At 42.9% G+C, this 15,737-nt stretch overlaps 1 protein-coding gene across 1 annotated transcript; it reads right to left on the reverse strand.

Annotated features, from left to right (window-relative positions):
- Nucleotides 1-11,001: 11,001 nt before the first annotated feature.
- LOC146521349 (nuclear factor 7, ovary-like) lies at nt 11,002-13,137 on the reverse strand. The gene is made up of 2 exons (XM_085155030.1): nt 12,962-13,137; nt 11,002-12,860 (listed from the first exon to the last, which is right to left on the reverse strand). Exon 2 carries the CDS (start codon nt 12,841-12,843, stop codon nt 11,452-11,454), a length of 1,392 nt encoding a protein of 463 aa, XP_085011156.1. The 5' UTR covers nt 12,844-12,860; nt 12,962-13,137; the 3' UTR covers nt 11,002-11,451.
- Between the last annotated feature and the right edge of the window lie 2,600 nt (nt 13,138-15,737).

A 15,737-nucleotide genomic window follows, 5' to 3' on the forward strand; every position in this document is an offset into this window, starting at 1 on the left:
AACAAAATACCACAATGAATAACAATGAATATGTACAAACCTTCAAGTTTCCTGTGAACACATCGTCTCACCAGCAGAACCAGTAACGCCAGTAGAACCACAACATAGACTACATATAAGTAAATCTTATAAGGCTTACATGATTTACTCATGAAAGTGGCCACTTTCTCATTACTTTCATATATTGTTTTAGTAAGTATCCAAAACATTCAAGTTTCATTATATAATTTTTCAAGAGATCTTATATCTGTTTTCACTCTTGTATGCTTTTCATACAAGTTTCACACAAGACAGATACAAACTTTATCAGATTTATATATATCTTTTCCATATGGGTAGAACTTGACTGCATGCAGAGGTGGAACCCCTAACCCTACTCAAGTAAATTTGAATAAATGTAAGTCAATGGAAGTGTTTGGAAAAATGTACTTCTAAAAATACTTTTATTTAGTTCATTCACTCATGAGCTGCTGTAACATGAATCAAAAGGGTGATTTGACACCTCAGCATGCAGTCACGTTTTATAGAGTTTTGCTAATGACCTAATCATTTTATTCAGGTGTGTTGCAGCAGGGACGCATTCAAAAGTTTCAGGACACCGGCCCTTGAGGACTGCAGTTGGAGACCCATGCTCTTAGTGCTTCTTAGTCCTCCGGATGTTGATCCCGCTCAGTCTAAAGGTGTGCTTGCCAGGGTGGTCCTCTGGTCAAGCCCTCCCCTCAGTCACACCTGTTATTAGCAGTTCACCTCCAAATCTGTACAATTTGTAACTAACTAGGTTAAATTTAGTGCCCTGGAAAAATTGGCCCCAAGAATCTATAATTGAAAGGATGGAGTAAGAACACTTTGAGTGATGCAATAGCAATACACAAGTTTTTACTAATAATTATGATCACATAATCAAATCACTTGAGTTATACCTATCTAAATAACCTACTCTGAACTAATGCTTCTAATGTTGATCTTGAGAGGAGAGAGGTTGAGGAGGGAATGGACACGAATGGACCAGTAACACCCAAGAGGCATCAGATGCTAATATGTAGAGTGCAGAAACCTGATGAAGAAACTCTGGAGGAGCAATGAAATTCCTCCAATTTACTTTCCTGTTCTGGAAATGCTCCCATGCTGAAGCAGTCCCGACGGGCAGTCTCTTGAAGTAATAACGCCCAAACGGTGTGATGAAAGTGGTGTATTTGGCTGAGTTTTCCGTCAGAGGTATCTGCCAAAACCACATGTTAGCGTCCAGCTTGCTGAACATGCTGGCACCAGCCAATCTGCCCAATGTTTCCTCCACCGATGGCAGTATGTACTTCTCTCGACACACAGACTCATTGAGGTGTGTAAGGTCGACACATATGCGTACATCTCCTGTCTTCTTCGGTACCACCATCATGCCTGAGCACCAATCAGTTGGCTCCTCAATCCTGCTCATCACCCCTAGTTCTTCCATACGGGCCAGCTCCTGCTTAACTTTGTCCATCAGCGGCAACGGGATTCTCCGTGGCGTCTTCAAGGAAAAAGGTTGAGCTCCAGGTTTTAGTTTGATGTCGTACGGCTGACGTACTTCACCGTGAACTCTGCACAGCTTTGGGTAACACTTTTTAAGCGTCTCTATAGTTATGCACTCCAGACGAGCCACAAGCTCCAGCTTGCTAAAGGCAGGTCTCCCCAGCAAAGCAGTGTGTAGGTGTCTGATGACAAAGACATCCTCAAGTATTTCTTTGTCTCCCTTCCTCAGTGCAAGCTCACTGACACCAACGACATCCAAACGACTCCCCCCGGGACCCAGCAGAGCCTTGGTTGGTTTGTGGAGACTGGGGGGGGGGGGGGTGGTTGTGTCTGTAGACCTCCTTAAACACCTTAAGGGGTAGGACTGTCACATCGGCACCTGTATCAATTTTAAATGACACATTTTTGTTTTTTATGCTTAAGTCGACAGTCCACGGCTCACCCTCACACTTAACACTGCCCAGGAACAAACCATGTTCATCCTCTTCAACCTCATGCACTGTTTTTGGTGCCCTGCATACACGCCTGTAATGTCCTTTTTTCCCACATGCATGGCATTTCACTTTATTCGCTGGACAATCCTGCTTTGAATGGGATGGAGCGCCACCACATTTCTGACAGGTTGGCCCTTTTTTGCTGTCTTCTCTGAATCCACGTGTTTTAGCTTGTCGACTATCAGTCTGGAGCAGTTTGGTTCTAACAGGCTTACGACTGATTTTATGCACTCTATCTACTGACTTAGCATCGCTAGCCTCTGCTCTAGAGTCACCTCGCAAGGAGGATTGTTGTCGCTTTACCTCTTCACTTTGCCTCGCCATGTTGATAGCCCTCTGCAAAGTCAAATCTGGGTCAAGCTGCATGCGTTCTGACAGCCATTTGCCCGTGAGCCCGACAACGAGCCTATCACGTATCAGCTCATCATGTAGCACTCCATAGTTGCAATGTTCTGCTAGCGCATACAGTGCTGTCACAAAAGCATCCACTGTCTCATTTTCTCCCTGTTGGCGCATGTTGAATTTGGCGCGCTCATAGATCACATTTTTCTTCACAATGAAAAAAGCCTGGAAACCATCACGTACCCCCTCATACGTTGTCCTTTGCTCCGCTGTTAAACTCAGACCGCGAAGCACATCGTCCGCCTCGTCTCTCATGCAGTAAATCAACGTGTTGACTTGGTTCGTTCAAATTACTGGCGAGACGGAATCTCTCGAACCTCCGTATCCATTTGGACCACTCCTGCGGTTTTGAAAAGTCGAAGGATTCTGGTGGCTGGATGCTGAATGTCGCGCTCGGCCCCGCTGGGGCTCTCTGTGAAGTCTCGTCCGCCATATTCTCCCCTCGTTTTTCTGCGAGCTCTGCCAGACACAGGTTCGTTCAGTCGAGGTTATATGGATCAGTACAGGACTTCTGACACATGTCGTGTTATTCAATTATACGCGGGTCCACTGTACGATTCATAACCACGCTTTATTTTCTTGTTCTTGCTCCCACATAACATAACATTCTATACAAAAACACACTGGTCTCGCCCTCTAGCTGCCATCAGCCTAACTACACTGACCGGCTGCATTAACATCTACTGTACAATGCAATTACACCACAACAATGTGATTTCCAGAATTGTTTCTTAAAAGCTGTCTATCACAGTGGGAATGCATCTACTCCATGATTTCTAACTGGGAGAACTTGCAAAATCGCAGGGAGTTCAAATACTTATGTTCCTCACTAGTCTCACTTTTATTGTGATTATTTTTTCCTGTTAAACAAACACAGATAAATTGAATTAAAGCCTTCCAACGGGGCATGCAGCCTCCAGTTCGTCACAGTGTTACTGGAGGCCAAGGTAATGCCATCCAGAGTAAGAATCTGGTTAGATACCATATTTCTAAGATTTTCAGGGCCGAGTACAATAACCTCAGTTTATCTTCATTAAGAAGCAGAAAGTTAGCGGCCACCCAGGTCTTTATGTCTTTAAGGCATGTGTGTTATCTAGCTAACACGAACTAACATGTAGTGAGTCGTTTAATCTTTAAATGACATTTGTAGAATTTGCCCACTTCCTCTCACCCACCAGTGAAAGGAGAGGGAAGGGAGAGAACCCTGTGCATACACAGAAATGAAGAGCTGGCAGAAAGTGGACCCTCGAACAAATGCTCATCCTCTGAAAACTATGAGGTCTGCAATTTTTCTCACTGTCAGTAGCAGTAATTTCCACTGAACCAAATAATCCTAAAAATGTTTTTAAACCTTAAACCTATGAAGGCTGCAGGCCAAAACGTGCTGGTCAAGCAACAAAGTTGTTCTTCATATTACTAAAATGTTGGAGCTTGTGCCTCTTCAGACGTTTGCTCTTCTCTGTGCAACTTACAAATAGCCGAGGGCAGGGGTCTCAAACTCCAATGAGCCGCGGTCCGCGAGTTTGAAACCCCTGGCCGAGGAGAAATGCCCAAAACCTCAGTCCTGATTCCACAGCTTTATTACATCAGCCTGGTAGAAAATGATTTTCACTATCAAATCAGGCCACCAGGGGGCGGAGCGGTCCCAGAAGTTCAGTCGTGAGTAATATCTAACCTCTCTTCTTCCTCACAGCTCGTCTGATCGTGAGTCCCAACAGCTCTAATTTCTCTGAGGGAGATGTTGTGACTGTAATCTGTGAGGATGACCAAAGCTTTCCTGATTGGGCTGTGAGGAGAAACACAAGCAAACTACAGAGGGCTGAGTGTGGAGATGGGTGGGGACAACAGCAACATGATCAATCATGTTCAATCAGTACGCTGGTGCCTCACGACACCGGAGTTTACTGGTGTGAGTCCAGTAATGGTGTCATCAGTAACCTGGTTAATATCACAGTCACTGGTAAGCTGATCACTCTCACTTTACTTCTCATTGCATCCACAAATTGAGCTGAACAGTGCAGGTACATAGATTCTGCTGTTCTTCACTGATCACCTACCTGACTGACAGAGTAATGAAGGACTTCCCTCCCTGGGTGCTTCTTAATGTGTGAGGATATTCTCCATTACTGAGTTAAGACTTCCTTATTTAGATCTAAGCTCTGGATTATCTTGCATGTCTTGTGGCTCCCAAATGTCTCTTAATTTATTATCATCTGTAGCCTCATACTTTAGCTTTACTTGGCAAATGTGAATGCTTTGTGTGCTGACAAACCCTTTTGCATGTAGTGTTTTTAAGAAAAGCCTTATAATTGCCTAATTTTGTGTTTTTGTTCTGTTACAAAAGCAGGCATTCTTACTGTTGTTTAATATTTTAATCAAACCTTTAAGTTTAATTCAACAAAAAAAACCCCACTGTAAACAAATCCACAGTACAAAACAGTTTGTCCTCAGTGCAGGTTGACATTCAGAAAAATCAACTGCCTCAGCTTGGATGGGCTGATGTGGTTTCTCCTTAGTATCTGCCCAGTTTTTGAGAAGACTCTCCAAAGGAACAGATGTTGCCACAATGCACAGTCTCCCCTCCATCACCTTCAACAGGTAGGGAAAGACTGTGGCCTTGGCCTCCCACCAGCTCTGTGGGCCTTCTCCTTGTTGGATGAGGGGCTCCTCAAGATAACATTTCATCTCCATCATAACATCAGCTGTAGTATTTCTCTTTGCAGCATCTCCTGTAGCTCTTTCATCAAAGAGGCTCCAGACAGCAGACGTTTGTGGCTCCTCCTTCTCTTGGCCCTGTAATGGTGGAGCTGAGTGGGAGTGCACTTTGCTGCTGTGTCAGTTATTCTCTGAAGTGCCTCATCAACAGCTCTGTCGTCACTGAAATTTTCGGTCCATGAACAAAGAGCTGCAACCACTTCTTTCACTTTCTGCACGGTTACTGTCAGTTGGTGTTGGGCTGTCGCTCGCTGAAGACCTTTGCAAAGCAGGAGCACTTTGGAGGCTGTGACATAACTGAAGGAGAGAAAACTGCAACTATTATTATTATTATTATTATTATGTGGCGTACAGCTTTTTGCAATTCAGTTTTGTCGATCATATGTGCTGTTTTTGCTGTTCGTGACTGAATAGTAATAGAAAAAAAGCAACTGTCCTTGTTACGTATCTGCATTTATCTCCACAGTCACCTCATATGGTTGCAGGACGGTGCAGCAGATCATCAGGTTTAATGTATGCAACAGACATGGGTGGTGGGTCCACTTCAGAATTTTTAATTCTTAAAAACAATAAAACTCTTATTAGCTCTTCTACCAGGTTTTCTGCAGTGTGTCTGTCCATCAGCTAAGAGGCCGTCTTGTAATTTTCAATAAAGTGGAAGATCTAGAGGTCCAGCAGTGAATTGTCAGACACACTGGTGGAGCTTTTTTCACCTTGTCTTACCATAATGCACGTTCTGTGTCTATAGATTTAGGATCATTGTTACGTACAGTGTTTTTCTACTAGGTAGAGTGTACGTTGGATTTAAGGCTTTGATGGGTTATACTTACACTACTAGTAGCTGCTGCAGCAGTTGTTGTTGATGGTTTGGGACCAGACACCCCAGGGTCGAGATGGAGACGTGTCTTAGATTCTGAAGGATGTGACGATTATTTTTTTCCTGTGCTGCCATGATTAGTGCCTCTGTGCTGTCTTTCAGTCCAGCTTTGTCTGGCAACTGGTAGGATTGCTGGATGTCAGCCACTTCTTGTATCTGCTGGTGGTACAAACTGTGCAGGAGCCTGTCCTTCCATGATGATTCCTTAGTACTCTCTGTCTCATACACACACACACACACACACACACACACACACACACACTGAATGATGCTTGTGCTGTTTATAGTCTGTGGTTGTGGTTTAATGTTTGTTTCTGCTATGAAGGCACGTGTCTGACAGTTCGCCACAACCAAACCAGAACAACTGAAATTCTCCATCAGGCGTCTTTGTGAAACCCACAGAACCACAGGAGGAAAACATCTGAGAGCAAAAGTTTATTAATCCTGCAGAGAAACTGCTGTAGGAACAAAAGACAACAAACATCAAGTCAATGAACTGACTTCTAATAAGTAGTTCTGGGTCATCAGAGTCTAATTCAGTGATAAAAAGACATAAAACATATAAAAATCTGTAACATGTGGATGTCCTCTGGTCTGAGGTGCTGGGGTGACCAGTTAGAGACCAGCAGCTGGACGTCAGTGGTTGGACTGGTGGACTACTTCAGTGAAGAGTAGACGACGTCTGGCTCTGGTTTAAAGTCTGAACACAAACACACACAGTTCAAACAACAGGAAACATGATTACAAGCTTTGTAGTTCAATCAAGACCTCCAATCTGCACCTCTCTGCATCACACACACTCCCAGTTCAGACTTTACTGGGAACCAGCTCAGATACAAATCACAGAGCTTCCATACTGCTCACACTTTAACTGTATGTTGAAATCACATTGGGTGTGATTCAGAGTTCAGAGAGCTTTGCCTGCACTGGTGCTTTAATTAGAAAATCGACTGAATTTTCTATAAACGATTCTATAAATATAACATCCAGAGGTGGTCTGTTGGATTTAGGTCAGGTGAGCAATGTGGGCCAGTCAGTGGTATCAGTTCCTTCATTCTCTTAGATTTAGTGTTGCCACATGAGGCCTGGCATTGTCGTGCATCAGGAGGAACCCAGGATCCACTGCACCAGAGTACGGTCTGATAACAGGTCGAGGATTTCATTCTGAATCCTGTTGTTGCCAAGCCTGTAGAGGTCTGTGCTTCCCTCCATGGTTATGGGTCAGTTACCATTACTGACCCATCACTAAACTAGTCATACTGAATTATTTTAAAGGCAGCATAAAGTTCTCCACGTCTCGTTAGACCTGTGGTCAGACTGAACCTGCTCTCAAGCAGGGTGGCAAAGGTGGACCTGCCAATTGTAGTATCAGAATCAGAAAGCCAAATGCAAAACTAGTGAAACATGAGAAGGGAAACATGTCACTAACCTCCAGCCGTAAAATCATTCCTGTTTTGAGGGTTGTCTCATTGTTGTCTCTAAAATGTACCTGTTGAGATGAACCTGAATCTTGCTCTTCACAGATTCTGTGTATACTGTTACTCCTCTTTCAAGATAAAGTAAAGCTTGTCATTTTTTTCTCCTACTCTCATGGCAGATTATCTTAGCTTAGCATGATGGCTGTAAACAGTGTGAGCAGCTAGCTTGTTTCTGTCCACAGTCAAAGATAAAGAGCAGCTGTACCTGGGCCTCCTTGTTCTGGTGGTTGTTTGTCCATAACGGACGTCTTCAGTTCTCACTGCTGAGTAGACCACAGCTGAATCAGTCTCTGTACAATAAACACAGTAAAATTACAGTACTGTGATGTTATTACACTACAGTCATGGAGACATTTCATTCTGTTCTTTTATGCTTTTTAAAAACATTCAATTTTGTCTTTTCATAAACTGCAGCAGCTTTTCACAGTATTTATTTTTAATCTTAACATCTTTGCTGTGAAACAGTGAGCACAAAGGAATGAGGAAGTTTCTGAGAAAAGGAAGAAGGACGGCCACAGAGCTGCAGACTGATGCACTTTTACCACAGAGCACAGAGCAAACGTGCATGACCAGTGTTATCAGCCAAACCCAAACACACTGCAGCAAGAAGCTCCATCAGTGTCACACTAACTCGAGTCAAAAAGAAGCAGAACAAGTTTAAAAGAATAAAAAGTCACTGATGGATATAAAGGACATTTTATCTGTTCAGTCTCTTCATATGTCTCATGTTCACATGTTCCATATCTTAACTGTGTGTAGCAACAACAGATAACACACATGTGTGGGCCTCATCTGAGCTCTGACATATGTAGCTCAGTGACAGCACTGTCTCTCTCTGCCTCTCTGTCTACGTGGCTGTGGACAAAAATATAAACACTGAGGCTTCAAAATCCAGCATCTACAACACTGTCACTCTGCCTCCGCCATGGAGACAGTCTCCATGGTGATGAGTACAATTGGCAGCTGAAACTGTTGTGAACTTCTCCATGAGTCATATTTCCTGTTTCAGAGCTGCTGATTGGCTCTTTGGGCCCTTTACCTTCAGGAGGTCATGGACGAAGCACTGAAGTCGTTTATCACGTAAAAAATATTTTTAGTATTTTGATAAATAATAAAATATAATAAAAACTGGAGGGTTTTTTTAGAACTTAGATTTTAAGCTATTTATGCTTTTTTTAAACTTATTCCCTTTAAACTGTATTTATTCTTTTTAAAATATATTGGTTATTGCACTGCAGAGGCTGGTGAGAAACAGTATTTCGTTTCAGGCTGTGTAACACCATACGAAATGACAATAACCAATAAAGTCTTGAGAGTTGCTGGCACAGTTTGGAGGTGTTCTGCCCCCTGCTGGACACTCAGAGCTACAACATGAGGATCAGAGGAGGCTGGTGCTGCTTCACGTTTACACACAAGAAGGAGGTCAAAAAATGTAAAAACAGAGATTTTTTTCAAACCTGTAAAGGGGCAAATCCTGACGAACCAATCCACAACCAGAAAAGAAGACTAACTGTGCTGCTCCAATCAGGAATCAGCTCTGTTACTGTGTGAGTGTGTAAAGTCACAGAGTAACTGGTTTCAAATGTATCTATAAAGTTTATTTACATTTTATTTAGGCTTCAAAAAAAGTTTATTTCTTTGGACTTTGTTCACTTAGTGCCACCTGGAGGACAGTCAGCTCCCTGCAGCAGCTCTGGAGGACTGTTAACTGATGAAGAGCTCGGACTGCACAGTCTGCTTCATCACCGACTTCTTTAAATAAACATGACCACGATCAGTCGCAGCACCTCAGACAAACATTTGTTACACAGCAGCCACCTTCACACCGACTGAGCTCCATCACAGCTTCAGAGCTCAGCTTACTAAAGTCCAAAGTTTATTTCCTCTCAGGTTTCTTACTTTCAGTAAAGTTTCACTTTTAGAGCCCTGACCAGCATCCTGCAGCATCTGGAGCAGCTGTGTGGTGCTGTCATGGCAATAAGGATCCAAATCTGTGGGGATGTTTCCAGCAGGGGTTATAACCTGCAGTCAGCAAGGTGTGCCTAATAAAGTGGCAGTGATTATGTCACAGTGCAGCACCATCAGAAAACGGTGGTTTACATCTCTGTTACAGGAAACCTGAAGAGTTAAAACACAAGAGAAGAAAATCTAAACGTTACACAAAGAACATAAAAGAACTAAACTTCATAAAAACTTCACAAATGATGCTTTAAATGAAAAATAAATCCCTGTAAATAATTCAACAGGTCACATATTAGAACCACCTTAACTAAACTCTGTAGCCGGTCACTGTGGTTTGTCCCAGCAGCTCTTAGGAAACAAACTGCTAACTTCAGTGTCAGCACACACTGTTAGTAAACTATGCAACACTGAATTCAGGTTTCAGTTGTGTTAAGTTGTGAAGTTGTGATTAAAGTTTTCTCACTGACACAGGTAGGATGGTCAGGCGTCCTCTGTTCCTTCACCGTTCATGAACTGTCACTTATAAATTGCTGCCAAACATCAACTACACTCAATAACTAAACGTGTGCAGGTTAAAGTGATGGACGCCCAGATCTGCACTCCAAATACAAACAGACTAAAGGTGTTTCCTTCAGAAACAAAGACAATATTTACAAAGATCTCACAGGTCAATTGTGAGCGATCACAGCAGCATCTCATCCTGACTAACAGCTTTTAGATGCAGGGAGAGCGTCGTGGTTCAGAGGTGGTTCAGCAGATGATGAAGGCCTTTCTGTTGCATTGTGTAGTGCTGTGGATGCCATGATGGTTGACTGGGTCTGCTTCTACTGAACTCACAAACACTTCTGAGGTATTTACACCTGAAGCCTCATTTAATGTGAGTCAGAAACAAACGGCTCACCTGTGATTAATGGATGTTTCCCTGCATTTATATTTTCACACAGTTTATTTCTTACAGCAGGAAAACTGAACAGAATGTATGTAAGAGGTTAGAGTGAGGATGACGTCACTTCATACAGAAAATACATGTTTGTCTGTTTTGATGATGAAGGACTTCTTTAGCTCTGTAAACAGCTACACTTGAGAGGACAGAGGTGATTTCATGGATAAATAACAATGTGTTTATCAGCTTTCATCATCGCAGAGCAGACGTGACGTCAGATCTATCAAAGTGAAGGCCGTCTCTCTGATGACGTCACAGAGCAGAGTCGTTCTGTCCAATAAAGGATCTCAGATCAGCTGCTGCCATCTTGTGGCCACAGTTGGTTACTGTCTCTGAAAGTTGTCTCATGTTTCCTGTTTTCCTGTTAACAAAGGCTGGAGCTCATCATGCTGAGAGGGCAGCAGCATTTTTTGGCTCTTCACACATGTTCATTATATTCTGATGATCCTGGATGGAGACAAACTACAGATAAGTGTGTTCAGCCCAACTAGTTGATCTCATTACAGCAGTTTGATGTTTCCCTTTGAATCCCCCTGAAGATACTGACAGTGAAGCACGTACATAATACTCCAGCCTTTCAACTCTGAGCTTATTTAGTTCTATTAATACACTGAAATCTCATTTGTGTCATGAAGAAAGTCTTTAATCAAACAGAATTCAAAGATCAGAAACATTTCATATATGGAGTTAAACATGAATCATTGTTTCAACAATAGATTTATTGTTGTCATAAACAGACAAGAAGACAACAACAAACTGCTCCTCCCATTCAACACATGTCAGTCCATATCACAGCAAACTAAATCATCTCCATTTACACATCAAATAGAAACATGAATCACTTGTAATGATTAGAAACTTGATAGAATTTCAAATCTAGTTTGGGGAGTCATTCAGTGAGAAACAGTGAAATGATTTTCCATGTGAAAAGGTGGACAGCAGAAACAGAAAGAAACAGTGAGAACTAAAAGAGAAACAAAGAGCTTTGGAACAACGAGGCAGCAGGAGGACAGCTGCAGTTTAACAGCTTCAATTCACTGACAGGAAACAACATTAGAAATATCATCATCCTCAACTCATCTGCTGCACTGACACTGACACCTTCAACGGACACACCTTCACTTCATCATAAATAGTGTCAATGTATGGAAACATCCTGTGAGTGAAAGTGTGTGTGAAGGTGTGTATGTGTGTGTTAGTATCAGGATCAGAGAACGACAGCTTTCCTCTGTTCCAGTCCAGATTCACTCTGATCCTCTGGAGCTTCTTCTGGACTGAGAGAGCAGTGAAACCAGCTGATGGTGAGAGTGTGTAGTATTTATCTTCATATAACCGTATTCCCCATAATCCAGACAGTATGCGTCCCTTCCTCTGCAAAGACTCTGCTAACACACCCAGTTCCCACACTCCACTGTCTCCAACTTCAACATCCCAGCTGTGAGTCCCTGAGTTAAAGCCCTCAGAGCCCAGGACAGAGCAGTAACGATCAAACCTCTCTGGATTATCAGGAAGCTGCTGCTTCTCTCCTCCTCTCACACTGGTCAGATCTTCAGACAGGATGAGTTTTGGATAAGCAGTGTTTGGGTCCAGAATGAGAGCAGTGTAGGAGACCACGTCCTTCATGTTGTTCCAGATGTTGAAGGTCAGGTTGCCCAGGTGTTTGGCCTGGTCTATCAGAGCTCCTGAGGGCAGCTGTGGATCATCCAGCAGGGGGCAGCGCTGGACTCTTTCCACTGCAGCCTTGTAGTTGTGCAGGAATGAGACGTCTTCAGCTCTCAGCTCCTCCTCTGTGGCTCTGACTGTGTCTGAAAGAGCTGCTATCTCTCTGCTCAGAGCCTCCATCTTCTCCTTCATCATCCCACTCTTCTGCTCCTCTTCCTCCCTCAGTGCAGCCAGCCTGGCCTCCTCTTCCTCTGCTAGAAACTGGTGAAGCTTCTTAAACTGCTCCTTAATCTGCCTCTCTGTGTGTCGGGCCTGGACCTTAATGTGTTCTGCTGTTTGATCAAACTTCACTTGAACTTCTTCACAAACCTTTAACTTCTTCTTTAAGGGCTCCAGAGTTTCCTGAAGTTCCTTCTTGTGTTGTTGTGCAGCTTCATCGATGGGTCTGAATCTGTGATTGGTGTGTTTTTCTGAGGCACAGCAGACGAGACACACTGGCTGCTGATGGTCCAGACAGAAGAGTTTGAGTTTCTCAGAGTGCAGACTGCAGAGAGCCTCTGAAGCTCTCTGATCTCTCTCCTGTAAGAACGACTCACACAGGTTCTTTAAAGCCAGATTTAAAGGTGGTTCATACTTTGAAGATCTTCTCTTACAAACTGGACACTCGTGTGTTGGTCTCTCTCTCCACCATCTCTTCAGACAGTCTTTACAGAAGCTGTGGCTACATGACAGAAGAACAGGATCTCTGAAGACCTCCTGACAGACCGGACAGCAGAGATCCTCCTCTGATCTGGAAGCCATTGAGTCTGTGAGTGAAGCTGAAAACAGCAGACAGGAAGTACAGTCAGTCCTGGCTCCCCTCCCTCCTCTACCACCTTCACTGAAACTTCCTTTGAGTCGTGTTTTTGCTCAAACTCACATTCAGTGTGTGGAGCGTCAGCAGCTTGAAGCAGCAGTGTTGGAGTTTTCCACTTTTCTCTCCTGTAGCTGGACTCACTCAGAGGAAGCTGCTAGTTTGGTCTGAGCTCAGTCTGATCGTCTGTGCGTCTCTCTTTACTGAGGACGAAGAACTTCCTGTTTCCTGGTTTGTCACATTTGAGTCACGTGAGGGGAGGAGACAAATGTTGCTGTTTGACTTTTAACTAAGGTGTGTTTCAATCCTGCCTGCAGCTCAAAAACTGTCAAACAGGTTTTGTGTCTTTTCACCTCCACAGGTCACAACATGAAACCTGTTGTGAAGTTTATAAAATAAAGTGTCACTCGGTGGTGCAGCTGTTTGTCAGCTTCTATTTCAGACTTTGTTCTGCTTCTTGTTCAGGTTCCCAGCAGTGGGAGTGTAATGCAGTCACACACACACAGGTGGTGTTAAGGTGATTTCACTTAGTTACAGACTGTGGTGTTATTTCTTGTAACTAAGGGTGTGTTTCACTCCAAAGTTCAGACATTAACCTGCCAGAAGTTGTAAAAGTTACTAATAAAGAGCTTTTCTCTCATTTCACATGCAGGTCAGAGCATGAAAGCTGTGATGCAGCAGTTTGAGAGAAATTGCTGCTGATATAAAATATTTTTTGTGGTTTTACAAAATATATAAAAGAGCAGAAAGAAAAGAAATAAGTGTAAAGAGTGCAGCAAAATGCATGTTTTAGTGTGAGCTGGTTCATCTGATCTGGTTGTGTAAAAGTCACTGCATGACACTGAGTGTTACTTTTGTGTTACTGACACTCATCTCTGACATCTCTTTCTCTTACTTTCTTTTTTCTGTTATTTAGTAAAAAACCTTTCAAAGAAATAATGAATTCTCCACACGTGTTTGAAGGTTGCTGATACGTTCATCTAGCACAGACCTATTGCTGGAACGCCAAGACAATTCTACTACAATGGCAAAAACAAGACGCAAGTCACCAGAGCTCTTTGTGTTGCTCGTGCATGAGGGAGAGAACTGTGACGAGCATCGTTCCCTCCAAGTAAGCAAATGAATGTTAATAGTCAAACATAGAAATTAACATTTGCAAAATCATTCCAGCTTTGTGGTGCATCTCCTCCAGGTGTGTAAATCACACATGCAGAGTGGTTTGAGTTCCTCAGAGCTTCATAAATGTCTCTTCCAGTTGTTTCTATCACTGTCCATATGACCAGAGTCCAAATGTATGCAGACATGGGTATAACAAACATACCAGTTAGTTTTGCTGTTTGTCAATGTGGCTTTCAGTTATCTTCAAGGCTGCAGGCCTTTGTCAGCACTCCTGTTTTATGGCCTCTATCAACCCTCATCACCTCATTTCATGCATTCTTCCTGTGGGGGGGTACTTATGACTCCTCTATTGTCCTTTCGTCTCTGCAGAAAACCTTTTTTGGAAAGGGTATTGGATTCAATTCTTTTACTGCTGTTATAACCCCACCTGTTGAGTCACTTCAGCAGTCTTGTTCATGATGCAAATGACAACAACAATGACACAAAGGAAGACCCTCTTCAGAGTGTCAAAGTATGCATAGCACAGTGACACAGCATTAGGTGATGTTCATAGGAAATTGCTGTCAGTCATTCTCCGTCACCACCATAGCTTCTGGTTTCTGTTCACAGAATAATGATGCCATCCTTGAACTTCCTCTCTGCACGGTCGATTGGAGCTTGGAACGCTCCCCTCATCCTTCAGATCTCCATCTGTTTTCCACAATCTCCTCGTGATTACCTCTGGAAAGCCCCGTGGCACAGCTCTCCATCCAATGCAGCTTTATGGTCATTGCTGTGGTTCCAGAATCTTCTCATGATGACCAGTAGGTCCCCAAACAGCATGACCTTTGACCTCAACCCCTGCCTGGGCTGTCAGCTATGGTCCCTACTTCTCGCTGGGTCTCTGAAGATTTCTCAGGAGATTCCACCCTTGGGATCATTTCTTCCAGCAATGCTCTGCTGCACCTGTATCTCCTTACTAGAGGAAAAACTTCTATTTGGAAAACATGTCAACCATCATCAAACCAAATTTTCCTTTCAGTTCAGTGAACTTCACTTATCAAAAAAATATAATTATTTATTATTTATTAATTATATTATTCGTTTATCACGTTTTCACTTTCACTTATAGGCCATCAAAGTGTTTTATTATCTTTACCCAAATAATTGGAGCAGAACTTAAAATCTATAAGCTGTAAAAACTTTATATTTGAAGACTGAAAGAGACCCAGGAAGTGGTCACAGGATGAGGGTGACAGACTGTCTGAAGTAGTTAGAACAAGACAAGGCTGTTGGACCAGGTGTGTTTGCTTTTGAAACTGTGTCTTAATTCCACCTGTTTCACATACAAGGGTCAGTTCTACAGGCAGGAACATGGGTGTGCCGTGGGCTCCCCAGTTTCACCCATTGTGGGTAACTTGTATATGGAAGACGTGGAAAAGAGGGCTTTGCTATCCTACCCTGAAACACCACCAAGTCATTGGTTCAGGTATGTGGATGACACCTGGGTGAACACACAAACCTCCATCTCTGGTTTCTTTGACTGGAGGTTGTTGATGATTTGATGATTTCACAACACTGTATGTGATGTCACTGGTGATGTCATCTTCTCCATCTGCTGAAATGAGTTAAAGTAAACACTTTTATGATTTAAGAATCTAAATGGACCAAATTATGATGACAGAATGGAAACAAAATACCACAATGAATAAGAATGAATATGTACAAACCTTCAAGTTTCCTG

The sequence above is a fragment of the Neolamprologus multifasciatus genome, chromosome 3, assembly GCF_963576455.1.
Source record: "Neolamprologus multifasciatus chromosome 3, fNeoMul1.2, whole genome shotgun sequence".
In the NCBI taxonomy this organism is placed as follows: Eukaryota; Metazoa; Chordata; class Actinopteri; order Cichliformes; family Cichlidae; genus Neolamprologus; species Neolamprologus multifasciatus.

What these genes read in the sequence shown, in the direction of transcription:
- LOC146521349 (XM_085155030.1), bottom strand. Translation starts at nt 12,843, where the DNA reads ATGGCTTCCAGATCAGAGGAGGATCTCTGCTGTCCGGTCTGTCAGGAG.